This window comes from Oryctolagus cuniculus, chromosome 19 (genome assembly GCF_051225735.1).
Source record: "Oryctolagus cuniculus isolate XC-2025 breed Fujian yellow rabbit chromosome 19, ASM5122573v1, whole genome shotgun sequence".
Taxonomy (NCBI): Eukaryota; Metazoa; Chordata; class Mammalia; order Lagomorpha; family Leporidae; genus Oryctolagus; species Oryctolagus cuniculus.
In genome coordinates, this window is record NC_142885.1 from 65,907,746 (window position 1) to 65,931,384 (window position 23,639).

At 46.9% G+C, this 23,639-nt stretch overlaps 1 protein-coding gene across 50 annotated transcripts in view; it reads right to left on the reverse strand.

Moving 5' to 3' along the window:
• RBFOX1 (RNA binding fox-1 homolog 1) overlaps positions 1-23,639 on the reverse strand; it is a 1,595,659-nt gene that overhangs the window by 82,041 nt on the left and 1,489,979 nt on the right. For all 50 annotated transcript variants that reach the window (XR_016225946.1, XR_016225944.1, XR_016225945.1 and 47 more), the window contains one exon: positions 6,612-6,692. Coding sequence is in view for 45 of the 50 variants with exons in the window: in XM_070063963.2 (XP_069920064.1) it covers positions 6,612-6,692 (81 nt within the window). In the remaining 5 variants the exon portion in view is untranslated. The remainder of the gene's footprint in view (positions 1-6,611; positions 6,693-23,639) is intronic.

Here is a 23,639-nt window from a genome sequence, read left to right on the forward strand (position 1 = left end):
GCAGTGCCAGTGAGAACAGACCGAGATGTTATTTTTTTAACCCATGGAATTTGCAGAATTGAAGAGCGCAAAGCCGTGTCGGTGCCGGCAAGAACGCTGGTGGGGAACCAGCAGGCCCGTGTTTGGGAAGGAAGGAGTAGAATGCAAGCATACACAGCATGGAGATGCCCACGCCTGCCTTCCTGGAGGGCACAGAAATGAAGTCTCTCGAGTGAGGATAAAGAGCGGATAAACAGGACCAAACAGATGTCAGGCCACGGCGTGGGATGCCCATTCCCCGTACCAGGGATGCCTGGTTTGAATCCTGGCTGTGCCGCTTCTGATTCAGCCTCCTGCTAACGTATCTGGGAAGGCAGCAGATGGCAGCTCAAACACTTGAGTTCCTGCCACCCACAGGGGAGACTAGCATGAAGTTCCTGGCTCCCGGCTTTAGCCTGGCCCAGCTCCAGCTGATGTGGGCACTTGGGGGAAGAACCAGTGGATAGAAGATCACATGCAGGCATGCATGCACACACACACTCTGTTCTCTCTCTCCCACTGTCACTCTGCCTTTCTAATAAATAAGCAAATACATTTTAAAAATTATCAAACAAACCATCTACTTCATGGAACACCATACAAATATCAAAAGGGCTGAATGGGAGGTGTCACACTGTGTTATCACGTAAACTGCACATGACGAAAATGCGTCTTGTGCACATCTCTTTAGGTATACTCTCCTTTGCACAATATCTAACTACTAGCACACCTCCCCCATTGCACGTATGTATGTCCTGCTTTGAACTTCCAAGGACAAAGTGTGCAAAGATGCTTAGCTGGAGTTCACACAGATCCTTTAAGTTTACCAGCTACTGGATCAAGTGGGTATATTTCAACTGCATTATTCTTTTTTTTTTTTATTTTTTTTTTATTTTTATTTTTGACAGGCAGAGTGGACAGTGAGAGAGAGAGACAGAGAGAGAAAGGTCTTCCTTTTGCCGTTGGTTCACCCTCCAATGGCCGCCGCTGCAGCCGGCGCACCGCGCTGATCCGATGGCAGGAGCCAGGATCCAGGTGCTTTTCCTGGTCTCCCATGGGGTGCAGGGCCCAAGCACCTGGGCCATCCTCCACTGCACTCCCTGGCCATAGCAGAGAGCTGGCCTGGAAGAGGGGCAACCGGGACAGAATCCGGCGCCCCGACCGGGACTAGAACCCGGTGTGCCGGCGCCGCAAGGTGGAGGATTAGCCTATTGAGCCACGGCGCCGGCTCAACTGCATTATTCTAACTGTGTGTGTTTCTGTGCTTAACTGCGTACAAAGGGCACATGCCACTTTTGTCATTTAAAATCTATTCATGAAACAGTGACAAACACAAAATAAAGCAGACATTTTATCTGCTTCTGGAAATACCTGCTTCTCACGCAGTTAAGAGGAGTGACGCTCTCTTTGCTAATCGGAATCAGAAACAGCGGAAGTCATGAGCCCATCGTCTGGAGGAGGTATGGTATGTTCTTTCCCGTCCTACCTGATGTTAGTTGTCCACTGTGTGCAAACGGCTCTGATGGTATCACAGTTAGCAACTTTCCCCTGGACAAGATGAGCTGACCTGGGAATGGGGTGGCCGATAGGCTGGGGCTATGCACCACTTTCTAGTGGGCCATCGGCTGGGCCCTACACTTACCAAACCTCCCTTTCAAAGGGTCACAATGTTTGGGATTCAAAACTTCTTAAAAAATATTAATAGTTGGGGCTGACGCTGTGGCACAGTGGGTTGAAGCCCCGGCCCGTAGTGCTGGCATCACATATGGGTGCTGGTTCCAGTCCTGGCTGCTCCACTTCTGATCCACCTCCCTGCTAACGTGCCTGGGAGGCAGCAGAGGATGGCCCAAGTCCTTGGGCCCCTGCACCCACGTGAGAGACCTGAAGAAGCTCCCGGCTCCTGGCTCTGGACTGGCTCAGCTCTGGCCACTGCAGCCATTTGGGGAGTGAACCAGCAGATGGAAGACCTCTCTCCATCTCTACCTCTCTGTAACTCTTTCAAATAAATAAATTATCAAAAATATTAATAGTAATATTTTTGCAGGTATTTTGCTGACTTCCCTGAAGTCGGGTAGAAAGGAGTTCTATTTTATCCTCTGAACCAGACAGATGTATTGGGACATGCAAGAGAATATTTGATGTCCCATGGCACATCTGGAACTAGGGCATGAAACCAGCAGAAAGTCTGGATATGAGTGAGACAAACTGAGGTGAGATGGGATAATCTATGAAATTATGTTGTACTGATACGAAGTCATGAGAGAAATATTCCTCTTGATGTGTTCATGGGCCCTTGGTCATAGGAGAGGATGACTCAAGGGTGAAAAAAGCCATTATGCAAAAATGCATCTTAAAACTATGCAACTTCAGTAGGAATTATTTTCATTACAGATTTATCCAGCAGGGTTCCTTTAAAAACCATTTTCCCTACTGCATTTAAGGTTGTTATTTACAGATTACTAGCTACATGGCTAGGAAGAGGGGCAATTTAAGTCTAAAAAAAAAATCCATGGCCTGTTAAATATCTATAGGAAAAAAAAGGCAACAAAAACAGCATAACCTTGGAATTCATCAGACATGTAGGATCTGATTTACAAAAACATTTATTTACACACATCTTTCTTCAGAAGCACAACTGTTAGACAGAAACGAGCAGCACACACATTTCCAAGCGAAGAATCGAGAGCATCCAAGACGACTTTGAGGAGAGAGTCTCTGCTTTGGGGAAGATGACTGGACGCTTAGACAAAGAAAGACTGCGCCTACCGATTCCCCAAGACAAGACACGTGACTCAGCCTTCATACATCAGGAGAAGGGGCAGAGGGAAGCATGCATGAACCTGTGTGTGCACATGCGTGTGTGTGTGGGGGGGTGGGTGTACAAGAATGACGCTTTACGTGCTGGTTAAATTGCTTAAGGAAATGGAGTGTGACAATGTACCAGAATGTGGACCTTAAACTGTAAGAGAAAATGCAAACGGATATTGCAAAGAAGTCAGCTACCTGAAAACAGGCTGGACCAACACACCGAAAGGAGAGGCAATAAACAGACAACCTGTACTTTCAGCATCACTGCACAACCATAGGATGGAGTTATATCAAAGAACTGTGGCCACTCAAGTGGAGAGGGACAGGGCTCAACACTGCTTCCCACGACAGATAGTGACCGAGCCTACCAGCTGCATGCCACCACTTCAGTTTCTTACCATAAGAAACTACTTAGTTTAATGGAGTCTTAGGGAATCTCTCTCTCCATCTATACTATTAATATTTTTAGCTATTAATTTTTAAAAAAAAAACTGTTATATACAAGGGCAAGGCTATGAACCTAAGTATTCAGTGAGGGAGAGCACATTTAAGAGAACTAAACCGAATATCATGTCATTCACATATTTTCATGTATGGCACATGGTATGTTCATAAACTAAAGTAACAGGGGCTGGTGCTGTGGCACAGGAGGTTAATCCTCCGCCTGTGGCGCCGGCATCCCATATGGGCGCCGGCTCTAGTCCTGGCTGCTCCTCTTCCCTTCCAGCTCTCTGCCATGGCCTGGGAAAGCAGTAGAAGATGGCCTAAGTCCTTGGGCCTCTGCACCTGCGTGGGAGACCCAGAAGAAGCTCCTGGCTCCTGGCTTTGGATTGGCGCAGCTTCGGCCATTGCGGCCATTTGGGGAGTGAACCAGCGGACGGAAGACCTTTATCTCTGTCTCTCCCTCTCACTGTAACTCTACCTCTCAAACACATAAATAAATCTTTAAAAAAATGAAAATAACAAGATGGAACATACTTGGGCAACCTGACTGATGCTGTCATTTTAAAAGGAAGAATACTGGATGTCCATTCAGTTTCTGTAATTATGAATTTCTACCTTTAACTGAGAACAAACAGCATAATTAGAGACAGTGAAGGGATGTGGTTACCTTGGATCTTGAACACAATGAACTCTTATATCCCAGATTGGCACAGGCTGTAAAGAGTCAATTTGTTAATGTTTTAGATTTTGAAAAGTGTCTCCATCCAACATTATTCTTGATTTCTGTTGTGTTTGTCTTTACAGTCCTTGGACTATCTATACGTCACCACTAGTGCACAGGCCTAACCAAAGAGGACACCGTCTGTCTCTCTAGTTTGCTGATCTCTGCACCAGACCATCTACAGTTTCTGCATGCTTCAGCTACTCCAGCATGGAGAACTGGTACAACATCCCCACGTCTCATAGGCAAGACACAAGCTGTCCCCTGAGGTCTTTAGAATAGCTCTGCCACTTCAAAGCAGCACGTTTCAGAGTTAATTTGTTCACTTCTATAAAGAAAACTCAAGTATGAAAGAACAAAGTGGAATCAAAAGTATGAATGGGGCGGGCATTGTGTCGCAATGGGATACGCTGCCACCTGTGACACCCGCATGTCGTCTCCGGTGCTGGCTGCTCCACTTCTGACCCAGCTCCTGCAAATGCACCTGGGAAGGCAGCAGATGAGGCTACCAACACTTGGGCCCCCCTCCAACCATGTGGGAGACCTGGATGGAGTTCCTGGCTCCTGGCATCAGACTGGTTCAGTCTGGCCGTTACAGACACTTGGGGAGTGAACCAGCAGGTGGAAGCTCCCATTCTCTTTCTCCTCCTCTCCCTTTAGCTCTTTCAAATAAATAAGTAAATCCTTTTTAAAATTTCAAAGTATGAGTTTATTTGGTACAAAAAAAGTTTCAGTATAAAATTTTCCATAATATATAAAAAATGTATATTATGAAAAATATGCATGGATTTCAAAACCATATCTACAAATGAAATAGCCCTATTTCCAAGTGCAGTTTCCATGAACTCTGAAATCTCCTCATATAAATACGTCACAGTTGTACAAAGCCGTATTTGTCCAACAGGGTGCCCAGGAGCTCCATGTGGCTAACTGATGCTGCATTAATTAAAAGAGAGTAATCATCCGATGTCTCCGTCCCCCCACACTGTGCTGGACAGCACAGGAACAGAAGATCTCATCGCGGACAGATCTATAGAGCAATGTTAGAGAAACAACAGTGATGTTCTTAACCACCACTCTCTTCCAGAAAATTCCATATATGGAGAAAGAGGAAGAGCAGGTACCCAACATAAGTATGGGATTTGGAGTCAAATGGACGCCCAAAAGCAGCTGAAGTTTGGGTCATTTCCCCAAGGTCAAGAAACACATGAACCACACCCTGGCAGTGAGACCCTGGGCGACTCACTCTACTCAGCACTCTAAGCCACCTCGCTGAAAAGCAAGCATCTTAATACCTACCTGGTGCTGGCTTTGAACGGAGCGAATAGGCGTAGCCTGTGGACACGTGTGACAGTCCCAGGTACACACACATACCCAGCAGCCCAACCGGGACCCTTCTTGCCGGTATGGTTAGATTCTGGCTTCCCAGGGGCACCGAAGACAAATACACCACGCATTTCATTTATATCACAGGCTTATACTCTGCTCAGGAGCAATCCGACGGCCCCCACCTCCTGCAGACTTCAGGGACCTGCAGGTCTGCCCCGGACGTCACGGCCATGGTTCCTGCGGCTACTCACAACACAAGCGAGAAGGCTTGCGCTGTGAGAACTGAATGCGTGGTTCGGGCCCGAGCGTGAGGCCTCGCCCCTGTCTCTCACCCCATGGACACTCTGCAGCCTGGGACCTCTGGGGCCTGCTCCTTCTTCCTCCTGCCCATCTCAGACGCAGCCCACTCACCCCCGCTCAGGGCCCCCAGACTCACTTCTGAGCCTGGACCTGATGACGACTCACTTTGCAGCTGTGCCAGTTTCATGGACGGTACACACGTGGTTGATCAGATCTCGGCGCTGGTTGGGAGGCTCTCTGAGGTGGGGCAAACCATCTGGGAGCCCTCCGCGGAGTCAGATGGAGATTTAACTTTTCAGCCTGTTCTGGAAACTGGGGAGGGGCTGAAGCACACACCCCGGGCACAGGACTCTGGTTCTTCCTCTCGTCCGTATCTACGGCTGTCTCCTCCCTCAACTCTATGAGTATTGCCACGTATCAAAGCAGCCTTATTTTCAAAAGGCAACTTTGTATTGTTGTTTTCGCTCCAATTAAATGGAGGAGAAACCACATTTTTCGCTCTCCTCTCTCTCCGCAGTGCAATCCTTCCACAAAGAACAGAGCATGAGCTATGGGCAAGCCGTACTTCCCACCAGGACGTATTTATGCTTAAAACTGATAAGCACCTTTTGCTAGGCTAGGGTGCCATTAGGATGGCCTGTAGGTTTTACGTAGACGGCGTTATTTGCAAAGCTGTGAACAGAAGGCAGCCAACGCCAGAGAATCCCATTCACCCCTCCCCCTCCCCACAACCCAATGCCCACATCCCATCCCTCGGACCCCCACCTGGCCAACAAGGAAGGGCTGGGATGTCTGGGATGTAGAGGGCAATGAGCAGAGGGATCCAAATGCCACAGCCACAGGAGAACACACACATGCTTATGACATCAACTCCATCAGGTGGAGAGGCACACAGGAGCGGGACGGAGGGGACGAGGACGCACATGGCAGGGAAGGTGACTGGACGCAGACGGAGGGCATAAAACAACACGAGCCACGGCAGTGGGCTTACTTGCGGAAGTATATACAAGTGAACTGGGGGCACTGTACATGGAGGATCCCTCCTGGTTTGCCTGGCACAACAGCACGGTGCCTACGAGAGAGAGAGAGAGAGATGGTATCTGGTTTGGGAACAGGCACGCTACACCTGAGAGCAACCACAGAAAACCAAACGAGAAAGGCAGAGAAATGGAAACACACCTGCATCCCAGAGCCCGGACAGGGACACCCAAGGAAGCCTCTTGACTTAGCCAGAGGGAATCCATGGACACCCACCCTGCGCTCCATCAGTCACACGGCACCACTTCTCCCCTGGCTGTTAAGTGGTGGCTTCTGGCTGCCCCAGAACCCAGTCTCAGACCAGGATCCGAAGCACCATGGCCTACTCCAAAGGGAACATCAGAAATGGCGGCAAGAACTGCCGGTAAGCCCGACTCAAACACCACTTTGCTGTGTGACCTGGGTAAGTCCCTGGACCTCTTTGTGCCTCAGCGTTCCTACGTGGAAAACCAGGACCGATATACCTACCTCCCAAATGGGCTGCAGACGTGACCTTGGGTGGGGCTGGCGGGCAGTGGCCGCTTGATAACCAGGACACGTATGCACGGCTGAGTTTGGCAAAGACCTTTCTTCCCCCTAAGCTTCAGACTCTTTGAATCATCGTATCAGAGGAAGAACAGGAATAAGGCAGGAAAGAAAGCCCTGTACCTTTTGCCGTCCCCCGTGGCCCACCCCTGACCCACTGTGGACACTGGACGGGATGATCCTGGGATCCTGCATTTCCAACTTTGTCCCCACAGCTCTCTGCCGCCCAGCTGGAAAGGCTGTGAAACCAAGCTGCAGGCCACGGCCGCACTGCAGCGGCGACTTGCCTCTGCCTGATTTAAAGCAAAGGGCACTGGGCTTATCCTTGCAAGATGGAATTTTCCGGCAGGGAAGAGCAGTGCCGTCCTGAGACATCTCAATCTATGCCATGTTTTGAACAACCACCCACTCCAAGGATGGCCAGGGCCAGGGATCATCAGGGTCTCAATTCTATGCCACTGTGGCTGCAGAGCTCCAACTCAAAGACTTTGCAAAGAGGGAAGGAGACTTTCGAGGCATCTTAAGCCCATTACTGAAGAGGGAAGTGCCTTCCTGTGGTTTCTGTTGACTTCCCCGGCTGGGAAAGGTCACCAGCCCCCGTTTGATTTTGAATCTCCCTGTCATAATCCACAACAGGAAAACAAGCGCACAGAAGGAAGCCTGCCTGACAGGTGCACGCCCAGGGACAGCCACCTTTCCTACCTCCTTGCACACTTGCCCTAGGGGATTGTTCAGGCCAATCCGTTTGTATCCCCAAACCCCTCCCACCTCGCGTCCCCTCCCCTCCGCACAAGATCAAGAAAAGCAGAATTCTAACTTGCAGATCGAGTGAAGTTCTGTCACTTAGAGAGGGAGAGCTTCCAATGTCTTTAAGTGAGGGTAAACCGGGCTCCCTTCGCAAGGTTCTCTCCTTCCCTGTGCCCCGATCTGCTATGGGACAGATCAGGCGGATCCCAGGGCAAGCACTGAGAAGCCTCTTCTTAATTCACTCCTACCCTCCATCCCTGCGCCTCCTTGCTAAGTGGTGCACCTCCTTGCCAGGAACAACAACAGAGCTTTCATTAAGATTCCTAAGCCATCTCACCCTTGCCCTGTCACCAGTTCTGACAATTCCACTTGATCCTTCACAGGGAGAAATAACTCAAAGGAATGGGCACCCGTCCTTTTTACTTTTCCTCTGGGATCCTATGCTTATCGCTGGAGAAGGGTCATCCCCACATCCCCCTGTCCCTTCCAAACAGCCCTTGGATCTAAGGGCGAGATTAACTGACCTGCTCTTGGAATCAAACATATTAAGGGTCTGGAAGGGCCTTGGTCATGTCCAACCTTTGCTAAACTGATCATTCTTTATCTACTTCATTTAAAAACTGTTGATGATGGCACCTAAAAATGAGCCTCCATGTGGCCTGCTTTCTCCTCGGTGTGTACTTCCAGTTTTAGTGGGTAAGCGGCATAGTAGTAACAGGACGAAAGAGCAAACAAACCAATCTGCAGAGAAAGGGGGTTGGGGTCTCACATCAACCTAAGGGAGGCAAGCTACCCGTGAGAGAAGACATCCAGCAGCCCCTGCGATACCTCTGGGTCAGTAAGTACCTGTGATTGAGTCTGCAAGGTCATCTGTGTGATTCCACGCATCCCTGGCAACCTTAGAGAGAAACTGATGTTTCTATAGGGTAGACGGACGGCTGCCCAATCAGAATCTTCTAGAGCAGGCCCCTGGCAGGTGGATTTTGAGGACTCTCCTCAACCATGCGGTTTCTGGGGGTGCTGGGTTTTCAAAAGCAATCTGATTGTAGCAACAGCACATCCTGGAGGATGCCTCAGTACTGCATGGTTAGGACCCTCGGGTCAAGGTTAGGACCCTTGGGTCAAGGTTAGGACCCTCGGGTCAAGGTTCAAGATCCTCAATGCAATTTATAGAATTCCACTGGGACGTAACACGGAATCTGTCTAGAAAGCTAAACCCTGGCACGGCAGAATGAAGCTGCCTTAATTTTCTGTACACTGTGGGTTCTGAGAAACTGGACCAAAAGCCCTTCTCTGAATGCTCTCTTAGTAGAAAAATGATTTTTATGCAAAGATTTTGACCTTTGTAAAATAAAATCTATGTAGTCACAGGACATGGTTTTTGCTTTACCTAAAAAAACAGTCTCCAATTTAATTTGCAAAGTACTTACAGTCTGCTCCGTTAGTGCTTTGTGACCTTTTCTTAAAAGCAAGCTTTGAACTCAACGAAAACAAAGCGGCAGAGAAAAACACCACCGTCACCTCCATGCATTCTTTTTGGGCAAAGTGTTTGTTTAAAAAAGTCAAATAGATAATAAAGTAGAAATAGCAATATGAAGAGTGCTTGCAAGGTCATTCAAAGCATTTTCTAAAACAGCATCAACACAGCCTTCCACCGAGGCCCCGGCACCGCAGCGTCTGTCCTCTTCTAGACCTCAAAGCAGACCATCCACCAGAAGCCATTTGTTTTAACAACCGTGGGATTTCCTGTATTTCTTAGACTTCTGTAACTTGCTTACTCCACTCCTTATAGTTGAAGGACAGAAACAAGGCTCAGCGTATACCCACACCTACTCACTCCTTAGCCAGTGCAGACATCATCAACCATCTTCAACAGTCCGCCTTCCTATCGGCTTGCAGTTCTCAGAACCATTCTCAACACAGCCATGTGTTAACACTGCTATGTGATTTGAGTTAGCGGAGGACAGGAAACCTCTATGGCACTCCTGCTCCATTGTTAGGTGAAAGACTATGAAACTGACCTTTTGGGGCCTGCGCTGTGGCGCAGCAGGTAAAGCCACCAGCTGCAGTGCCAGCATCCCATATGGACACCAGTTCGAGACCTGGCTGCTCCTCTTCCTATCCCACTCTCTATGAAGGCCTGGGAAAGCAGTACAAGATGGCCCAAGGACTTGGGCCCCCTGCACCTGTGAGGGAGACCCAGAAGAAGATCCTGGCTCCTGGCTTCGGATTGGCACAGCTCCGGCCGTTGCGGTCAACTGGGGAGTGAACCAGTGGATAGAAGACCTCTGTCTCTCTCTCTCTGCCACTCCTCTCTCTGTGTAACTCGGACTTTCAAGTAAATAAAGAAATCTTAAAACAAAAACAAAAACAAAAACCTGACTTTTTATATACAATAGGGTTGAATGCTGGCAAGGTCATGGGGTTCATCCTCAAATTGCGTATGGTTTTGTCCCATCGAAAGGTGACCTACCCTCTTCTGAGCCCACAGCAGTGGATTAAGTACTCCCTCTTCTACGCTCTTATCGTTTTACATCTCCCTGGTACATTCTCTATGTGCTGTATCACAGTTTTCTATTTACATCTTGGTCTCATAAGCTACAGAATCCCCTCGGGTAGAGCCTAATCATATTTATCTTTTGATCCCCAGCACTGAGCAAAATATCTGGCCCTCAGAGAGATGAATGAATAGGACTGAATCATAATATGGTTTTAAAGATTAACTCTCCGTTTCTATTTTCTTTGCTAAAACAGTGCTTTTCCAATCAAATTTTCTTGAGGGTGCCTTTTTGTGCCTAATGTTTATAGCCAGGAATTTGTACATCTACAGTCCAGATATATTTGCAAGCTATGTCTAAGATATTCTCTTGTTTGCTCTCTCTGTTGAATAGCAGTTGAATAGCAGTCTAACATGAATAGCAGTCTAACATGAAACCCAGATAGCCTTGTCATTTATTTCCTGTACCAGTAACTGGCAGCTACTGGGCTCCATGTCACAGAGATCAATCTTAGATAATCAGAGTCCTTTCCAAAGCCTGTCATAACACTCCTTCTGTACCACAATCCCCCTGCATCCCAAATTCTGGCAAGATGTCTACACAGCCACTCTCAAGTGGGATTTGGAATCCCCCAGGGTCAGCGTCTTAGACACAGGGTCCAAACACTGGCTGCTCCCCCTGCAGACATCCTCAGCACACGGGATCATTCCCAGCTCCTGAGGGCATGGAGAAGTCTAGAAGGGGTGTTTCCTATTGGAGACAGGGAGGAGAAAGCATCTAAACTTTGCTACTCTGCTGCCAATCCGCAGGTGAGGAAACTGGAGTCAAAGCGGCTGGAGCAATGGTGCAGCCTCGCGCCCCCACACCTCTGCACAGGCCATTTCTCCTCCCAGGCAGCCCCTCCCCTCACCCCAGATAACTCCCTTCTGGACTCAACGCCTCCGCCTCCACCAACTCATCTATTTGCCTCTACCTGGCCAGGTTCAGTCTCCTACCTCTGCTTGTCTAGATTGGGTTGTAATGATCCATGTAACAATTATCTTCCCCCACCGAAGCTACCAAGGCAGGAACCATGTCTGACTCATTCTCCTATCCCCGCGGGTCCAGTCCCCTATGCTAAGAGGCAGGAAGCAGCTGCAAGGAGAAGCCAAAGGGTTTCTGATAGGCAGCCAGGTTGCAGTTTCAAGAAATCAAAGTAGAATGGAGGACAGGCAAGGAGAAAAGAAAGGCCATTTGCCTAATGTCTACCTGTGCCATTTGAGCTGTATTAAATGGGTACAGCCTCAAGCCAGCCCAGTGGCGAACAATGAGGCCAGTTCCTGTATTTTCTGCATTCAAAAACAAAACAAAAGTCAAAGGAACATCCCAACTGCATGGCAACTGGGAGTGACAGATCCATCACATTAGCCCTAAGATTCAGATGAGCTGGGGAATTCAGAGAAGGATGATTTTATCTCTAGAGAAATGCTAAAAGAAAAAACAAAAAAAGACACACAACAGAACCTTGTGACGTATGCTAAGATTTAGCAGGAATTCATGGGCACCTGCTCTGTATGGTTCTCTGCATTCAGGTTTGTGTGTACCTCTCCTACCGGGAACAGAGCGGCTTTCCTGGTGACACTCAGCTGGTAGACTTTGCTGACAATGGAGAGAGGACTAAGTAAAACCCAACAATCCAGTGGCTGAGTGACTCTAGAGACCGTTCGCAGTCCTTCCGTCTTCAATGCTCAGCTATGAAGACACGCAGCCTTGAGTGTATTGGTAAGTATTGACTGATGTCTACGATGCACCAGGCACCACACTGGGCTCTGAGCACATCTGCTGAACTCCACGTGCTTTGTAAAAGGACTGTTACGGGTGAAATGGCGGAGGAGAAGAGATTACCTCGGTTCTCGGTCTCACATGGAAGAAGAATTTCAAAGCAGACAAGGCAAAGAGAAAAGCAAGATGTATTTAAAAGCAAGATTTACTTATTTAAGTCAGAGAACTCCAGGAAGAACCCTCCTGGACTGGGGGCTGCAAGAGAGGCAAAACCTGAAGGGGTTGGTGCTACTGGGGTTTTTCAGCACAATTTTGGGGAAGAAACTGCCAATCAGTATAAGCAGGGGACAGAGACGGGATTTGTAATCCTTTACCCAGTCTGGCTTGCTCCTGATAAAGCAAGAGACCCATAGGAAGTGGGGGATACCTGGCTTGTTGCACAGTAAATGGGAGCTCAGGAGCTTGCAGCCACCACTCCCTTGCTATTCTTATTCTCATGGTAAACTGGGAAATTCCTAAGAAATGGGTCAGGCACTTCTGACTTTGCCAAAGGTAATTTTTGGGGAAAGCAAGCATTTTGCACCCTAAATGTCCACTGGGACCAACCTGACTGCCTATTAACCCACCTGACTCCTCACTGTCTCTTGAGCTGTTACATGCTCAGTGACAAACACAAGGGTACTTCAAAATGCCTGTGGAAAATTCAGGCATACGAGTGTCGCTCCCCCTCTTCGCGGAGGAACGACACAGGACCCTGCGCTGTTCTTTTGTCTGCTCGGCCCTCCCCAGGTTTGCTGCTGGTTCTTCCCGGGTTGGCTACCGACCCTTCCACCTCCGTGGAAGGGCGGTTCCCCCTGCCACTTTCCCCACTTCCGCGGGGGAGCGGCACACCGCCGGCCAGCTCTCTCGGGGGCTGCTCAGGTGTTCCTTCAGATAGATGTTCCTGGTGCATGTTGTCTCTCTCCTCCTTTATAGTCCTCTTCCACCAATCCCAACTCTGCTACCCACACGCCGAGTATGCTGCTCTCCTCCAATCAGGAGCAGGATCAGCTCCTGCAGGTCATCACTCAAGTTGGCGAGAGGCAGCTGCATAGAAGTTGTTACTCCCTTCTCAGCGCCATATTGTGGGAAAGCAGATGCATAGAATAAGTCTTAATTCGAGTTACAGTCTAGTCCGAGTTGCTCCCCACAACGAGGGTCTCCAAAATGCACATTATAAAAACTGCATGGATTTCAAAAAAATTTTGCATCAAAATAAATTAACCTTTCATTTCATTTTCCATGGACTTTGTGAAGTTTCACTGTATTGACATAAGAAATGTGAACAAAGGAACGATTCTGAATTTTAATGCAAACCTTAGTCTACATGATTTGTTACACTGTTTGCTGAGATAAATTGCAAAACTTACTTTGGAATAATTTTTAGTAGATGTAACTATTATGAATATGGCAAAAGATTCATTTCTTATTTCTATTGATTGCTGTCAAAACTGAAAAATTCAGTAGTACTAATTTTCAATGCCAGGAATATATTATGTATACAAAGGAGAAAAAGTTGTTTACAATATTTGCCAATATTTATACTGCATCTGATCCTCCCTAATAAGAAATGTTGTCAGCATTAGCCCTTCTGTACATGAAGAAAGAAAAAAGAGGCATAAAACAACTTTGTTTTCCCCTAAAAACCTGGTCATCAATCAGATGCACATTCTACATGAAAACCAATTTGGGTTCCTAAACCCTCACATTATCAACAGCTTTGTCATTCTTCCACTGTTGCAGAAGTTTTTTTTTTTTTTTTTTTTTTTTGTTTGTTTGTTTTTTGACAGGCAGAGTTAGAGAGAGAGAGAAAGGTCTTCCTTCCACTGGTTCACTCCCCAAATGGCCACTACAGCCAGCACTGCGCCCATCTGAAGCCAGGGACCAGGTGCTTCTTCCTGGTCTCCCATGCAGGTGCAGGGCCCAAGCACTTGGGCCATCCTCCACTGCCTTCCTGGGCCACAGCAGAGAGCTGGACTAGAAGAGGAGCAACCAGGACTAGAACTGGCTACCAGGACTAGAACTGGGATGCCGGCGCTGCAGGCAGAGGATTGGCCAAGTAAGCTGCGACACCAGCAGTTTTTAAAAGTTAGGACAGGGGCTGGTGCTGTGGCGTAGCAGGTAAAGTTGCTGCCTGCAGTGCCAACATCCCAGTGGGTGCAGGTTCAAGTCCCGGCTGCTCCACTACTGATCCAGCTCTCTGCTGTGGCCTGGGAAAGCAGTGGAAGATGGCCCAAGTCCTTGGGCCCCTGCACCTGTGAGGGAGACCCAGAAGAAGATCCTGGCTTCAGACTGGTGCAGCTCCAGCCGTTGTGGCCATTTGGGGAGTGCACCAGCGGATGGAAGACCTTTCTCGCTCGCTCTCTCTGCCTCTCCTTCTCTCTCTGTTACTCTTTCAAGTAAATAAATGAATCTTTAAAAAATAAATAGATAAAAGTTAAAACAAAAGCAGGAAAACTGTGAGGAGTCAGGTCAACAGGGACTTAGGTTAGTCCAGGTGGTAAATGAAGGCAGGGGAGTCCGTCTTAAGAAGGTACAAATTGCTGGCTTCCCCCAGGAGTTATCTTTAGCAAGATCACAGTGCCCACCCACCCCTCCTCACCTCAGAGCTTCTCAATTCATCAGGAGAACAGCAAGGGATGCTGATTCCACCCTTCCGAGTTCCCAGTTTCCTTCGAAAACCCAAGTCTCAGTCTTACCCTTCTCGTGGTTTTCTGTCTCATCATGAGCCAGCTAGACAGGACAGGTAAGATGATAAATTGGCCTCTTTGTTCGTAAAATGGCAGGGTCTTATCTGTGATGCCATCTTGGGCTCTGGCCCTTGGGTAACATTGCTGGAAGCCACGTGGCCACATGGCCCAACCAAGGGTGTCAGCTCCACCCCCACCCTAATGGGATTTGCTGCTCCTACTTCCCTGCCAGCCCGCAGGCAAAGTTCCCGAACTCGCCTCTCTCTCTTAGGCTCTCTTCCTCTCTCTTACCCTCTTGCCCTACCCCGCCCCCCACCCCGACCCATCGGGCTCCCCCCATCTGACAATAAAACCTTTCCCCTAACTCCAGTGTTTGGTGTGTTTTGTGGCAACCTTACATTCTTGATGGCTTTTGTCCTCACCTTCTAAATGACTGTTAGCTGCTGCTGTTTTTCTTTTTTTTTTTTTTAACCCCCACAGGTATGCTTAAAATATGTAGACCCTCACGTTCAGGGGTCTTCCTCTCTTGGAGCTTCCCCTGATAGGAGGAGGTGTCTGATTTAAGTAAACCTTGATTTTTCTCTTTGCCTTGCCTGAATGGAGACAAAGAACCAAGGTCTTTCTCTGCAGCCTTCTCACCCACAACAAAACTATCCTACTTGAAAGACCAAGCTGTGGGCTGGTGAAAAGTGGACCCCTTGCTGACGGGGAAACCCACAGAAACCTCTAGACTTCTTCTCAGCAGGAACAGGTGTGAAGGAGGCAGAGGCCAGGCCAGGGTCCTCTCACTATCACTTGCTTCATCCAAATCCCCTAGGGACTTGCTCAGCACGGACTGCTGCCCACGTAGCAGGTCCAGGGTGGAACCTGAGAACTTGGGTGCCCAACACGCTCCCGTGTCCTGGATGGAGCACACCTCGAGATCCCACATCTCAGGGCCATGAGCTCTTTCCTTCCTTAAACTGAGGTCTCAAATGACTGAGACTTAAGAATCACCAGGAAAGGATGCTCCACAGTGCAGACCCCACTCTTCTGTGCTCCAATTAGAGCGCCAGATGCCCCCTGGAGAAACAAAGGCCTCAGGTTATCTCCATGGATTTAGGACAAAGATGGCCAGATACATCTGTTCTGAGTACTTCTGTTGATCAAAGAAAAAAAAAGTAGCATGTATATATTTTTGCTTTGCCATCTTGTGCACTGACAGATTTTGTCCTGGCTGTGTCACATTTTAAGCTGAAAGAGTAACTCACCCTAACTCCTCCATGGAGCTCTCTAGAGATTGGTGAAGAAGGTGCACAAAGTCACCCACTGCACAGTCCTGGAGAGGACACCCTGGGGTCTCATCCAGAGCACAGACACCCTTCCTGCCCCACTGCTGTGGACGGAATCACGCCCCAAAATTCACAAGACCCAATCCCCAGTGCCTCGGAGTGTGCCTTCCTTTGGAGACAGTCTTTAAGGAGACAGTGAAGTTAAACTGATGTCCAACCCATGAGCCCTAATCCACCTTATGGGGTGGTCTTCTAAGAATGAGAGACTGGACAGAGGCACACACAGGAGAGACCGCAGAGAGACAAGGAGAGAAGACAGCCACTATAAGCTAAGGAGAGAAGCCTCAGAAGAAATCAACCTACCGGCACCTTAATCGCAAACCTCACTCCCCAAGAAGTGTGAGAAGATGAGTTCGTGTCAAGTGACTCCTACCTGTAGTGCCGTACAACGGCAGTCCAAGCACACTAACCAGCTTCCTGCAAAACAAACTCTGCTCTGAGGATCAAGCAAGTACCATCCGCGAGGGCCTGGAACAAAGGGTCTCGTGTGCCCCAGACTTCTGTAGAGGCCGGGTCTTGGGAGGCTGCCATGAGGCCTTTGCCAATGGCAGCTCCTGCTTCTGATTGACAGATGTAGCCAAAGCCCCTGGTGGGTGTTAGATGCTCTCACGGTTACACGTTTTTGACCCTCACACCAGCACGGAGCTAATCCTTGTAAGAATATTTCCACAGTTCACACTTAATGCCTTTATGCCAGTCTGAAATATGAGCTTCTCTGAAGGCTTTCGGTAGAGGTTTAAGTACAGAGATATTTCCATTTAGGCACAGATGTTGCAAAGAAATGTATGTATATTTAATTCTTATAAATCAAATGTTTTAATTGTACCAGAGATTTCCATATTTAAAGGGCCCTGAAGCAAATCTGTCTATAGTGTACATAATCTTTCACTCCAATTCATTTGTACAAATTTTGATTTCCATATTATTTGGAAATAAATACATCGCTTCTTGTTTTTCTCTTTTCTAGTGTTATTTTGAAATGATTTCAGACTACAGATTAGTTGTAGGAATAGTACAAAACTATCTGTACAAGTTTCTCTCTGGTTATTACTTAACATCTTTAATGGCTCTGTAATAGTGAAATTGACAGAATATATGAAATTAACGTGGTATTATCATCAACCTAACAACTTACTGAATACCGGAGAACTGCTAAGAAACCAGCTCACTCTGTAACTCGGATTCTTACCTACTCTTCACAACAGTGTACGACAGGCACTATTATTATACCCACTTAGGAGATGAGAATGGAGAACTAGGGAGAGCTTTAGGGTCTTGCCCAGGGTCATACAGATTTTTCGATACGCAATGCAGATCAAACCAACCAGACCCCTGGAACCATGGTTTTAAGGATACTTTTCAAAATTGGGTGTTGGCAAGCTACAGCCTTTTGGCCAAAGCCAGTCCACCATCTATCTTATTTAATGGTCTGTGAGCTAAAGATGGTTTCTACATTTTCAAACGGTGGGAAAAAGAATTGAGGGCATAGCATTTGGTGACTAATGGAAATTCTATGAAACTCAAGTTCCAGTGTCCATAAATAGGTTGCAGGCCAAAGTTCTAACGTCCCTTTGTTGTCTGAAGCAACCCTTCAGAGAAACCATCACCCACTAGGCTTCCCAGATGTTAACTATTTTTCAAGGTAGAAATGTATTGATACTGCCTAAAAATAATTTTATTTCATTTTTGTTAAAATTTTTAGACATAGAGAAATGTCCATCCAAAGTTTCTTTTGAATTCATTGTTGCTCAAAACAACAAAGCAGTAGGGGAAAAATTGCCCTGTAAGCTATGTGGAGGGAGGGCTAGCAATGTACTCATGAGAAAAACAATGGAAGTAAAATTTATCACCTAACATGTTTGACCTTTAAGTTGATGAGTGTGAATATACATAGAAAGGTAGTCCCAGGACCTAGCTTCTCAAACCTGGCTACAACCTGAATTACCTGGAGACCCTGTGAAATGCAGATTCTGACCTAGTGAGACAGGAGGCCAGCCTGAGATGCTCTAGTAAGTTTCTAGCTCCTGCTCCTAACAGTCCAATGTGGGACCCTCAACGACCTCAAGGACAGCTACATTTTAATAAGAGGAGCCATCAAGGTGGCACTGGGCTGTAGATGTGTGCCAGGCATGCTCCTGTGAGGGGTCAGACAGTAGGGTGGTCCCAGTGGAGACTGAGGGTGCAAAATGGTTGCTTTCCCCAAAAGTTACCTTTAGCAAGATTCAAGGTGCCTGCCCCACACCTCAGGAGCTTCCAATCTTAGTGGAGTGGGGAGTCCAGGCTTCTGAGCTCCCAGCTTACTGTGAAACCAACTAGGCACCACACCTTCTGAAGGCTCTTTTGTTTTATCATGAGCAAGCCAGACAGGGCCACAAGACAGCAATCAGGTCTTTGGAAGGCTTTGTCCCCTGCCTTGTAACTGAATGTCAAGCTGGTTAGTTTCTCCCTCCCTAAACTTGTGCTTACAAACCCCAGTACCACCAGCTCCCTGTGTTTTCCCTCTCTCCGAGCCTCCTCCCGGCCACCCTGCCAGGAGGTTTCTGACTTAAATAAGTCTTGCTTTTCAATACTTTTAAATGTTTTCTCTCTAATGCGTCGGCTTGGAAATTCTTCTTCCATGTGAGACAAACAACGGAGGCTCTCCTTTCTCCACTGCCATTTCAGCCGTAACACTCCCACTTCTGTTCTATGTGGTTCTTTTTTTTCTTAACCAAATGCAAAGGCCAATTAAAGCTCAGAAAGAAAACAGAGATGAGAAAAATGTGACACCTGAGGCAGTTCTGTGTGACTGTACAGCTCAGAACCTCTCAGGAAGCTGCACCTGCTTATTAATGGTGACACTGGGTGCTGTGCCAACTCCACACAGCCGCCATTCTAAGAATCACGGAGCCTTCCTGGGCTGTGAACACCTGACCCTTCCAGGCTAAAGATGTTAACTAGAACCACAGGCTCACATCGAAGACTCTGCGATAGGGTTTTAAATCCAACCACTGAAACCCATGGGCAAAGCCTATCTTCTGTAGATAAGAAAATCCTACTTACAGGATTGCAATAAGGCACAGAGGAAGGAAATACAGACAGAAGAAACTGTGAACTCTCGGAATTCTATGGTGTAGCTGAAAATACATAGGATTTGGAAACTTTTAAACTTTGTTTATTTTCTGGCTTTGGGGACTGCTTAGATATGTGACCTTGGCCATGTCATGGGACAGCTCTGAACCTCACTTTCTCCATCTGTAAAATGGGGATGAAAATACCTACTTTATCAAATGTGACTGTAAGGATTAGAATACAACTTGACGTGGTTGGTATGCAGTGGATAAACAGTATGTGACCTCAGTAATAAAAATAACAATCATGGAAATGGTAATAATGACATGATTGGGGATCTAAAACTATAACACTTGGGAACTTCTTTTATTCCTTTCTTCCTTTAAGTTAATAGCTGCCAACTGCTTTGACCACTAGCATAAAACCAAATGGAAGAGAATGGATGGCAAATATTTGAATACTAGGAATCCATTGCAAATGCTTAGCTTTGAAAGGCCTAAGTGAGAAGATGTGCTTGGCTTCTTACGCGGGATCAGGGCCCATACTGCTGTCTGGCAGGGCCACTCTGGGAGACGGGGAGAAGGCTCCAGTCTTACTCTGTGAGACACATCCCATCCAATGGCTGCATTTATTTATCTAACAACCTGCTTCCAAGAACACTTCAGTCTGCAATCCCTGCTTAGAACGACAACAAACAACTGTGGTTTTTTGCTGAAACTAATGGGGTTTCCAAGACTCTGAAAATTACCACAAAAGCTTTGTAAGCAGCAGAAATTTAAACTTCACCATAATATTAACAAAAATAAGCAAGAGGTAAACTGACTACAGGAGGCTTGCATGGACTTGAGAAGAATGAGCCATGGCCTGCACACGCCTTCCTTGAGACCTTATCGACCCTACACTGACTGTCAAAAAGTGTATATAAACCACATAGCAGAGGCCCAGGGGACTCTCTAAACACATTCTCCTAAGTGTGGCCAAGCGAAAGCTCCGGGTTGACCCACAGCACTGGAACCTCCCAGACAGCCCTGCGCTGACCAGGCCTGGAGGCTCTGTTCTCCCTGAGCCGAGACCCCACCCATTTGAGCCTAAACACTACCCAGACGCTGGCACTCCGATGGCTCTTGAAGCCCAGGGCTTTCGGACTTGGAGGCACCACTCCTGGGGATGCTGTGTAACTCCGCCCTGTGTGGCTAAGACAGGTCATGAGGAGCACAGGAGGTATTCTGGGAACCTGGGTGGCTGGTTTCTCCAGTGTGTTGCGATTTCCCTACTGCTTAATAAAAACCCTGATAGGGACCAACACCGCCTCGGTGCACCTGCCACAGGCCTCCTTCACGTTCTCCGATCAATGAGAACCTCCATGATGCTAACAGATTCTGAAAAGCATGTAGAGAGGCCGTCCTATTCCCTCTTCCTATTTCACATGCTAAAGTAGAAGTCTATTTTTGGAGGGGTTGGATATATTTGTGCAGGGAAGGTAGATGTCCATCCTGACTTGCCTTCCCAAATGAGGTTTAAAACCCTGACCCCACTCTTTTCCACCGGTCAAAGTAGAAAATATACTTTGAACCTAAGAGTTACGGGATAAAGTTCAACTATGCCTCCCACAACACACACACACACACACACACACACACACACTTCCTCACACAGTCACTCTGAGTTGATAGCAAACAGATAGGTCTGGCTGGTAAAAATTATTTTCGAAAACAACAGTAAAATAATACTGAGAGTTTCAGTATTTACAGTACCACACGCACACATCAAACACACACTCTTAACACGCACTCAGATTCCTTTCCTTCCAGAGGTACTTTTTATCAGTGGTGTTGGTGTGTTTATGCTTCAAAATGATACTGGGCTTAAATACAATGATAAGTGGATACCGATTAACCTTTGCGTCAGATTTAAATGTATAACCCATTAACTAATTTAATCTCTCAAAAAAATAACAGCCGTTAGCATTATTCTTTGAATAATCCTTGTTTAGCTTCCATAATGGTGTAGAGTTTAATGAAAAACTCATTAGAATGTAGCATACGGCATAATTAATTCTGGCAGATTCTTTGGATGTAAATAGCTAATGCAGATGCGGAGTTCCATTTCCACCGGCTTTATTAATTTTTCATAAACCAATATTTTGACTGTAATGGGTTGTAACAGTTCCATGGAAGTTCTAGAAATGCATTAACTGTCATCAAAGTACTTAATCGAAGTAGAATTTTTCCATTTGTGAGTGAGTTCTTCAGCTCTCTGTTCTCAAAAGAAAATGGGACAGCTTTGTTTTCCATTTGGAGAATGAGTACCCACAAAATTAACATAGAGTGTATTAAATATTCGGGCACTTTGTCTCTATTTATACAACTTAATCAGTTGGGCAAACGAGAGTGAGCTATAAATTTTGAAGAATACTCAACGTAGGAAGTCAACGATCTTTACAAGGAAATGGTTTATGATTGAACGGTCACGGAGCTAAACCATTTTAAAAAATCACATCACCCCTTACTTGAAGTCCCTGGAATTTTCTTTCCTAGGAAAAGATGAAGACAAAACCCAGAAACATATTAGTTTGCAGTCCTTTGCATGCTGGGCACCGGTTCACCAATCCAGACCTGAGTCTGGGGATTATTAAGAAGTTGCTGATACAGTCTTCCTTCTGTCAGGTTCCAGGGCTTAACCCGCATACAAAGGTATTTCAGACAGCCAAAATCAAACAAAATTATTTTCCATGAGCTTCTAGAAGATCCTCCAGATTATTCTTGGCCCTTACGGAAGGCTCCTGTTTGCTGTGAGTGACGACGGAGGTGCTAACGCACCACCATTCTCACTTGTCTGCTTTTGTTTAAGACTGTATTTTTAAACGGAGCTTTCAATGGCTGCCTACCATTCAAAGGATATGTTCCAGCACCCAGAGTGCCTTCTGGGATATTTTCATGGCTTTTTTGGACACGTCTTCTCAGGAAGGCACCCTCTGATCTCAGCTGTTTCCAAAGGAAACAACTTGGCTCAGAAACTCTCGTCAGTAGGTGCTGGGTGAAGATCAAGCATGTGTCTTTTCTTTGTAAAAATGTTTTTCAATGGATCCTAAAGATCAAGTAAGAGAAAGACCTTGGGACTCTACCGACATCCTCCGCACTCACCCAGTCTTTCTCCAGCGTCTCATCTGGTGAATTCCGAATCACCTAAGACCCAACGTAGGCCATTCCTTTGGACTCCAAATGCAGACATGCTTGCTATTTGCTAATATTTTTTGTACTCTGGACGGTAACATCACTTATTTAACACTGAGTTCAGATGTTTTGCATCTTTCTGTTCCCTGTTGACATTTGCAGAGAAAGCGTATCTCCTTCACAGTAAAGGATGAATTAAGGGCACCAGCTGCTACACGGTAATACATGTGGTCGTCTCTTTGGCTTTTCCTTGATGAACAACATCGCACAACTGAGTGTCATCGAGCTAGGGTACTATTCATACAGTAACTGCTCAGTGTCATTCTTTAAAAAACAAACACCAAAAACTCACCAGGACTGAAAGTGGCGGCTTTGTTTATTTTACCTGGACTTGTTTCTAAGCCAAGTAGGGCCAGTGGTTCATGGCATCCCATGGCTAAGAAGAGCTTTCACATTTTTTCACGGTTGGAAAACAGACAATTGCCTTGTAACCCATGAAAGTTTTATAAAATTTAATTTTAAGTGCCCTTACAGTTTCACTAGAACTCACGTCTGTGCACTCATCTATGCACAGTCTACGGCTACCTTTGTCCCACGATAGCAGAAGTGGGTAGATGCAACCCAACCAGGGACCTTATGCACCGCAGAGTTAAGAACTGTTACTCTCTGGCCCCAGACTGAAGCAGTCTGCTGAGCTGGTTCAATGCTAAGACACACAAACGATTTTGTAACCGACTTTGGCTTGACCTTTTTTCCCCAGAACCAAGCAACACAAGGGTCTCCCTTACACATCATCATCATTTTCACCATGAACACATGGACACCATTATCCATGCTGCCCTAAATGGAGCTTGCCATTTTTCTTTCTGTGATGCAGTCAGTGTTAACTCAGCAGGCAAGGGTTGCCTCAAAGCCTGAACCTTTACCTATGAAAAATAACCAGAGCTACATAGGTGAATCGCATCCTCCTCCCATGGCCTGGGGAATTCTTGTCCAAGGACCACCCTGCCGGCCCCCTGCTTTGGGAGTGCAATCCTTGACAGACGTCCACGCAACAGAGAGAGATCAGACTGGTTCAGAAGGCAGCTGTTAACACAAAAGCGAGCATCGATCCTATTGGAAGATCAGAAACCCTCACGGGCTCCATCAGCAATGAGCTCCACACT